The sequence below is a fragment of the Nelusetta ayraudi genome, unplaced genomic scaffold, assembly GCF_046127955.1.
Source record: "Nelusetta ayraudi isolate G7.1 ecotype Tasmania unplaced genomic scaffold, CSIRO-AGI_Nayr_v1 ptg000135l, whole genome shotgun sequence".
Taxonomy (NCBI): domain Eukaryota; kingdom Metazoa; phylum Chordata; class Actinopteri; order Tetraodontiformes; family Monacanthidae; genus Nelusetta; species Nelusetta ayraudi.
In genome coordinates, this window is record NW_027466185.1 from 10,780,471 (window position 1) to 10,789,366 (window position 8,896).

Here is an 8,896-nt window from a genome sequence, read left to right on the forward strand (position 1 = left end):
TTCACTTAAATGATGTCACAAATGTGTCTTTCAACTCCACTTTGTCAGCTTTGGAAATATTTTTCTTTGCTGATCAGCTTTTCAGACATATCAGTACAAACCAGATCTGAGATCTGTCCCTAATACACCATCATATCTTGGTGTTTTCAAATATATCGTCACCCGATTAAAATAATTGACTAAGTCGTTTTTTGACGAAAATGAGTTTTTGGCTTAAATCATCTCTTGATAATGCTGGCCATCTCTTTTTGTGTTTTCCCAAAAACTTGAAAAAAATGACCTAGGCCATTATTTTAATAGGGTCACGATATCTTTTCAAATGTGATGCCATTAGTCTATTTTTACGCTTAGGTTGTGAGATAAAATACTGAACAAATGGGGGTTTTCCATTTATGCAACTGGAAGACAAAAGTGGCATTATGACATAAAAAACCTCAAAAAGTTTTTCCAAACGTCTTGAATGTTTTATTTAGATGCTGCACAAATGCATTTGAAACACTGTTTGGGCAAGTTGGACATGCTTCAAATGCACAAAACACCATTTAAATGCCACCAACATCAGTGTAGACTGGTGGTTTAGTTAAATTTCTAGCTTTTGTCAGCAATCAAATAGTTTAGGGCTCCTCTGAGGCCAGTTGCCATAAGATATTCTTTAAATTTAAGTCACTTTTTAACAATCTTTTAAAGGACCAGTGTGTTGCAGTTAAAGGGGTCTCTTGGCATAAAATGGAAGAGAAAATACATGTGCGTTTTTTGTTAACCAGTGTCACTAAAATGACTAACTTCTGTCTTTGCTGTGTCCACTTAGAAGAAGATATCATGCCACTGTTGCCCAGAGTGTGGGTGTTTTTAATGCCAGTGACTTAACTCTAAGTAAGAAAACATTTTTAAACATTGCAATATGCTTTCGTACCACTAGATTCAGCAGAATCTAGACATGAGATCTTGAAACATTCTTTAAATTAGGTTGGGATGTGAAACACAGGCTAATGTTGCTGCTATTATGGTGGTTTACATAAATAGTTTATGTAATAAACCATGACGTTGATAACCACCTGCTGTTGTACACTAAAACCTACAACAAACACTGTTGAATGTATATTAAGAACAATATAAACAGGGACATATCAGCTCATTGTTCCCTCATCCGTGGCCTCCTCTCCAGTCCCTAGTCCCTAGGGGCCGAGCTATAGTGGCTATGCCGCGGGGATGATTTGACAAAAGGCCTTAAACCTTCACACTGTAGCATCTCAAGTCACATCTTTCTTATTTGATTATGCGGTATCTTTTTTTCCAACATTAATTTCTGACTTGATGATGATTCTGTTCTTGGTGGAAAGAATACACTCTCAAAGAAATTGAATGTAACCCTCATCTTGACCCTAAGATCTTGGGAAAAATTAGCATTACTAGAATTAACATTGGTGAAGATTTCCTGTTCTCTAATTCATAGAACAACTTTTCTGTCAAAAAAAAAAAAACGTTTTGTGATTACTGTACAAACAGCTACTGATCTAATCTTAATCTTAACTAATCTTAATACAAAAACAGCCAAGTAGGCATTTCAGGAATCTACTTTTTACCCCTGTGTGAGTAACGATCTGAAAAAGTTTCCGCCACTGCCTGTCCCTGCCCAGTTTAGGAAGTAGTTAGGTACTGAGCCTGGCAGAAGGCTGGCTCGAATGAGGAGGGGGCATGCGAGTCGCCTACTACAGCCTATTACTGAGGCAAAAAAAAAAAAAAATGTATAGGGCTCTGAATACTCGCTAAATATAGCCACAAAGTTGTGGCAACATTATTTCCCGTAATTTCCAGCACACATGTGTCTGTGAAGGGGATGGGAGGCGGAGGAGGAGGGGAGAGGAAGAGCAAAAATAAACATCGCATAGGAGGGCTGGAGGTTGCGGTGGTGGTGGTGGTAGAGTGGAGGAGGAAGAGGAGGAGGCGGAGGAGGAGGAGGAAAACTGGGAGGGCGCAGCGTCCGGCTTCCTCACCGAGCCGCGAGCCAAGCAGCAACCAAAAAAAGGTAAGACCACGCCAGACACTCGCGCAAATAAAGCCGGACGGACCTGGCGTCGGTGGCTTTATTTCATCCGAGCGATTAGAGATGGAAGGCAGGCCGTGAGCCCGTTAGAGAGGAGACGGCGCGGACATGGGGTGAGCGTTACGTAACGCACGGCGCGCATCAGCTATTCCGTCATTTTTATCCCCCTTTTTCATCCTGAGATGGACTTTTAGCTTCCCTTTTTTGACTGTATTGACTCGCCGTATTAACACTGGGGCGTACCGTTGTCGTGTTTTGCTCTATTATAATTTTTCATTTATTTATTTATTTATTTATTTATTTATTTATTATGTGAAATAATCACAGTTCACCATTAAGCCGTCAACATGCAGCCGCTGAGCGCCATTGGCCGCCTATTCTGCGTTTACTTCCGTCGTCCGAGCAGAGACACACATCTAATGGTTCACATCAGAAACATCCACCCAGCAGCAACAGCAGCAGCAGCGGGACTATTTCGGTATAATTCCTCATATATTTTTTCGTCCGCGCTTCTGCTCACGCTTTTGCCTGAACGACGACTAAACGATTCTGTCACGTGACATCGCATGCATTACCGTTGGATCATTTCGAATATTGAGATATAAGCGCTTTTTTGTTGTTGTTGTTGTTGCGACAATCATCTTCCATCCTCCCCACACCCTCCCTCATTTCCCCTCTTCGTTCTCGTGCTCGCCCAGCATCCGCCTGTGTACCTCGCGCGCGCGCGTTCCCGCCACCGTGTACGCGCTTGCAGGGGTTGAAGAGAGGAGAGGAGAGCAGCGGTGATTGACAGCAGCCCGCAGTCAGGATTAGACAGATTTCCATCCTGACGAGACACGTAAATATTTGATGCTAATCGAAGCGGAGTGTGTGGAGCAGCCCGTAGTCGTTCCCCACTCGCCTGCGTCGGGGAATTATCGTGCGACGCTGCAGCTCGTTGTGTGTCTGTGTGCGTGTTTATTTGGCCTGTACTTGGTGAACTCGATGTGTTTTCTTCCCTTGTTGACTTTTTTTTGTGGTTGCATGTCCTTGCTTTTCCCAAAGGTACCTTGTTTACGGCTTTGCTGGGGCTATCGCCTGTTTGCAGCCTCCTTCGATAACTGTTTTCCCACAACCTTTAATGAATAGGAAGTTAAGAAGTGGTTTATCAAATATCACATTCAGTTGACTGACAACTGATGGGTGGCACAATGACGCAGTGGTTAGGCTGTCACCTCACAGCATGAAGGTCGTTGGTTCAATTATGGGACCTTTTCTCTGTGAAGTTTGCATGTTCTCTCTGTGTTTGTGTGGGTTCTCTCCAGTTACACAGTCCAAAACTGGGTGAATTGGAACTCTAAATTGACCGTAGGTGTTTGTGCGAATGGTTGTTTATCTCTATGTGGCCCTGGCGACTTGTCCAGGGTGTCACCATGCCTTCGCCCTATGACAGCTGGGATAGGCTCCGGCAGACCCCCGCAACCCTGAGTTCAGTAAGAAGTGGGTATTGGATGGATGGATGGATGGATGGATGGATGGATGGATGGATGGATGACAGCTTTTGGATGGAGCTTAGTTTACTCAGATTTGTTGATCCTGTATCTTCCTATCCTGCACTCAGGGTCGCAGGGTGTGTTGGTGCCAATCGCAGCTGTCTTTAGGCTGGATTACACCCTGGACAGGGACAGAGACTAGTAACTATCAGGTTTTTGTACATGGTACAATGACAAATAAAGCCATGATAATTCTGATTCTGATCCTGAGCATTGTTTGTTTTTCCTCAGTAAATGTTCCGTTTCTTCAGACACAAAACCAAACAAAGGGCGAAAGATAATTTTTAAAAGGTCCCTTTTTTTAATAACTGGAGAACAGTCACGCAATTGTGACCAGAACTCCTCCCCGTTGACAAATCTGTTCAGCCATATTAATTGATTTACTGCTTCAGGCTGTGTGATGCTGCTTGTCATGGCTCATGTGGTCTGTTTTATCACTGCATCGCACTGAATCCGCTCCGCTGTCCTTTCAGAGAAGCTCAGTCAAGGTCAGAGATGCTTCAGCATCAGGATCAACCCCAGAGCCCAACCCACGGAGGAGGGCAGCAGGGCTCTCGCGGGAGCCCCTCCTCCTCGCTGCGCAACCGGAAGAGCGACAAAGATGGCAACTTCAACTTCCTGCCGGGCAAGGACGACAACGGGCCGACGGGAAGTGGAGACGAGAACCGTAACCAGGTGCGACCGCGCAACCTGGGCCCCATGGGGCGGGACCCTTCGCCGGGTTACCACCACAACTCGGGGGTCTTGTCGCCACGCTCCCGCCTGCCGTGCTGGAGCACGCTGGAGCCCCTGCCCGAAGTCGAGACCGGGGACGACGGCTACGGCCGGGTGCCGCCCGATGGGGCGGAAGAAGGTCGGATGGTGGAGGAAGGCAGGAGGTCACTGGTCAGCCACGGCGAGGAGCCGCTGCGTGAGAAAAGGGAGCACCAGGGGAAGAACAGCAGGAGGGGGAAGGAGGACGTCGTGATGGGGCTGGAGGACGACGACGACGAGTGGGGCGACAGTGAATCCGACTCCGAGTTCAGCCACCACTCGGGCGGGAGCGCGTCCTCCCTCAACATGGACAGCGGAGGGGAAGCGGCGCTCATGGGGGGCTGGGACCGCATCGGGGTCGGCGAGCCCAGATCCATCCACGAGAAGGCCGAGCCCAACAGGAACCGGAGCCTCAGCAGGTCCAGGATGGGAAGCAGCCTGGGGAACGTTCTGGAGGAAGGGGCAGGCTTGGGGCAGGACCAGGAGGAGGACGAGGACGAAGACCAGTCGTCGGACAGCGACTGCGGGCAGCCCGAGCTGGTGATGGACGCCGTGTGGACGCTGCGAGACCGCGAGCACTTCAAGGCCCAGGAGATGGAGAAGCACCAGGCGCAGCTCACCATGTACCGGCGCCTGGCCCTGATCCGCTGGGTGCGCACCCTGCAGGGCCGCGTCCTGGAGCAGCAGGACCGGCTGCAGAGCAGCTTCGACATCATTCTCACCCAGAGGAAGGAGCTGCTGCGGATGGGCGCCGCCACCATGGCCAACGCCGCGCCCGCCGCCGCCACCGCCACCGTCACCGTCAGCCAATAATCATGAGGGAGAGGCAGGGAATAACTGCACTAACAGAACACAACACAACAGAATTGTTTTTTAATGTTTGCTTCCATTCTGCTGACATTTTCCCAAACCTGAATAATAAAAATATAACAGATCATCTCCTCTCATCATGTTCGACACTACCGTGGCTTCACACTCACAGTTTTCTGATTGTCAGGTTCTTGTCCAAAATGTCTTATCATTTACCATCCAGAGCATCTATGTGTATCTGTTGAAGACCAGACTTTATAAATGTATGACATCCACACTGTATTATGGTAAAGCAATGAAAACGACAAGCACTTTGTTTTACAATAGATATTATAAAAGATGTTGTGTGTGTGCTGTACCTCTGGAGTCTTGTCCTGTGTGTCGAAAAAACACCTGCTGTACCAAAACAAATATAGATTTTACATTGTTAGAGATAATTTATATCCTTGGACCATGCTGTACATAAAGAGATTAGGAGTAAATTAAAACTGATGAATAAAAACCTATCTTCCATCTGAGCATTTTTGTGCGCCTGTTTTTTTTTATTGCTCATTCATAAAAGCCCATCTAATGAGATTTGATGTTTTTGTAATAAAAATAGATTAATCAGAGAATGTGTGAAGGTGGTGGTTGGGGGAGGGGGAGTCCAAGAAGGTTTCTGATTAAAACCATTTCAAGAGCTCGGAGACTTTGTTTCGTTCCGGATCAGCATGTCGATGCCATCGAGCAGGTTTATCAAAGCGCCCTCAGTGCAAGATACGACTAAAGAAGGCCTCTGTTTTTTTTGTTGTTTTTTTTATCTTCGAGCTGTACTTTTGTACGATGCCCCCGGGCCAATGACCTTTTCAGTTTTACAATTGCCTCTTTGTCGTCTGAACAAAGTTGGCTTGTATCTGCTCATCACACGGGCTGGGAGAGTGTGTGTTCTGCTTGCAGTGTGATAGCCTTGTGAGGCTCCAGTCAGGGTTTTTTTTTTTTTTTTCTTCCATTTATTATTATTATGGGTAAGGCTGCCGCCGCGGGCAACTTTGGAGATCCATCTCACCTCCCTCCACGAGCCCGTGTGTATGCGTGTGTGTGCGTGCGCATGTTCCCGGAGATACCAGCCACGTTGCCACCCTATAATCTCCACCCAGGGCGAGTCGTCTCGGGGCCCCCAGGGAGCCAGTCAGTGTTGCGCCCCGGGGCCCTGCAGGTCCTGTTCGGCGGCCGTGCGCGCTGAACAGACGCCGCTGCGGTTACGCGCAGCACAGCCAAAACCCCGGGGCGAGTTTCGAGATAATCCCACCCGCGTCTCTGCCTCCATTTAACTAACTCCTGTTTTATTTCTTCTCCGAGCTTATCGTCCTCTCCTGGACGCAGACGTGGCAATGGGGGAGAAAAAGTCTGAGTCGATTTATTTTCCATATTGATCCCTCCCTGGCTGGTTGGCTGGCTTGGCTGGCTGGATGGCTGGCTGGCTGGAAAGCGGGTGTTTTGCGACTCAGGCGTGAAAGTGGCGAGGGGGATAACATGTTTCCACCGCGCTGCGAGCCTTGTAAGTAACGCACAAAGCGGCAACATGCAGGAAGAAGGACAACGGGAAGAACAAACGCGGCTTTTGACTGCGATCTTGTGAACAAGCGAGGAGCGATTTCAGGGCGGAAGACTTGGATGAGAAATTCATTCAAGTTAGCCGATGAATTACAGCGGAGCCTCGCACTGCAGCGTCAAACATTTCAGAATAATAATGTTGGGGGTAAAAAAAAATAATAATAATAATAATAATTTAAAAAAAAAAGCTGTTCGCATACAAACAAATCTTTAACTGACGCATGTTATCTACTGTCATTTTCATGGGGCATCGAGGCACTTGCATACATTTTTTTCCCCGAGAAAAAGAAAAATTCCGCACCCGTGGATGCCATGTTAAATCATGAGTCCAGTGTGAGTGTTTGTGTGGAACCTACGACAGACGACAACACGTTTGTTTTTAATGGCGAGGTATATTTACATCGTTTTATTTCATAGCATTTCCTTTACAGTGCAAGAAACAAATACTTTTCATGTTTTGAATCATCATATTGTGCAGTGGTCAGTCGCCTCACAGCAAGAAGGTTGCGAGTTCGATCCGGGCAAGGGGCCTTTCTGAGTGGATTCTCTTCGGCTTCCTCCCAAACAAAAAAAAAATTAGGAATGAGGCAAATTAGGAACTGTAAATCGTCTCCTGAAATGTCTTTGAATATGGCCCTGCGATGAACTGGCGACTTGTCCAGCCTTGACAGCTGGGAAAGGCTCCAGCAGATCCCCCACAAACCCAGGAGGAACCACGTATGAAAATGGATGGAATCGAAAATAAACATATAGCGTGGTCGAAGGTGTGCAACCGAAAAAAGAAAAAAAAAAGTGCAAAAGGTTACGATGTGTCTCACACAATTTTTTTCTCCTTACAACTATAAACAACACCAACCCCAGTTCACAGAAAACAAGCTTAGGCTGTTTTTGGTTTTATCCACTTCATAAATAATAATAGATTAGATTTAGATTAGATGCTCAACGCCAAAGCCACACTCTCGCGAGACTATAACTTGAAGTTGCATCATCTAGAAGGAGAAACAAAACTATATTTGTACATTATTTTACCCTACTGCGTCGTAATTCTTAAGCAATTGCATCTTCCTTTTGTCGGTCAAATATTTCCGGTGTCTATTAAGAACAAAACAACCACCCCTTTGTTTAAATCTAATACAACTTCAATTTCAAGAAAATTAAATACGGTTTATACTCAAATATCTCTTCTATCTCAAGTCTGCTGACAAACCAACTCTGTGGAGGACGTCCACTAGGGGGAGACACGCTATCACAGACCTTCAGGTCACCCCTGTGCCTGTCTGGCGCCACTAGGGGGGAGCAGCGAACACACCACTTCATTGAGCGGTGTTGAGCGTAACAGGGGACCAACTGGGATTCATGAAAGGGTTCCCACGGGGCAGATCGGCTTTCACTACATGTTGAGTGGTAAAACATATAAAAGTGGGATCGGGGCCGAGCGTTGGAGACAGTAGTAGGTATGAATTGGCAAAGACCTGATGTGCTCTTTATATAAACATCGGCTAAAATATATCAGATCGAATTTTGGAGATGCGGAGGATCTAACCCTGGTTGACAGTGAGGTACAGAACGATGTCTTAAAAATATCGAAGCTAATTTATATCAAGGCTCATGAATTTATACAATCAAAGTACATAGCTCATAAAATTAGCTTTTCTTATGTAAACTGTAAAATGTTCGGATCAAATTAGCACATGTAGTATAATGGCATCTTTGTAATTACATTTTTAAAAAAAAGTTGATAAAAGTATCTTAAAACTGGGGGGGAGGAAGCTTGAAAATTTGATTCTAAATTAAGAGACTGAGCTCAATCTGGCTGCGCGCACACACACACACGCAAGCACATACACACACACATTGAAAATCACTGGGTCAGAATTGATCTAACAGAGCTGCACTGGGTTAATTTTACCCAGTTGACAATCAATGACTTGTTTTTAGTTCAGTGGCACCACTGTCGGGTTGCTCGGGGCCTAAAAGTATTCCTACTGTTCATTCCTAAGTCGTCGCGTTCGCATGTCTTGATTTCCTGCTCCTGTCGTTTTGTTTCTACAGCTTGAACTCTGTGCATCTCATCTTGAAAAACAACTGTGTAATGAAATCCCCAGAATCACGGAATTGACACCAGGTCAAAAACAACCCCACCGGCGCTCGGTGGAGTCTTAGT

General features: G+C 46.2%; 1 protein-coding gene across 4 annotated transcripts; it reads left to right on the forward strand.

The window, feature by feature from the left end:
- The first annotated feature begins 1,884 nt into the window (after window positions 1-1,884).
- c19h1orf216 (chromosome 19 C1orf216 homolog) lies at window positions 1,885-5,657 on the forward strand. Of its 4 annotated transcripts, none has more exons than XM_076011547.1 (2): window positions 1,885-2,026; window positions 4,050-5,657. In XM_076011547.1, exon 2 carries the CDS (start codon window positions 4,072-4,074, stop codon window positions 5,140-5,142), a length of 1,071 nt encoding a protein of 356 aa, XP_075867662.1. In that variant the 5' UTR covers window positions 1,885-2,026; window positions 4,050-4,071; the 3' UTR covers window positions 5,143-5,657. The 4 variants fall into 4 exon arrangements, with proteins under 4 accessions (XP_075867662.1, XP_075867661.1, XP_075867660.1 ...); XM_076011546.1 differs by having other exon boundaries at window positions 2,026-2,157; XM_076011545.1 differs by lacking the exon at window positions 1,885-2,026 and adding an exon at window positions 2,372-2,522.
- Window positions 5,658-8,896: the final 3,239 nt, after the last annotated feature.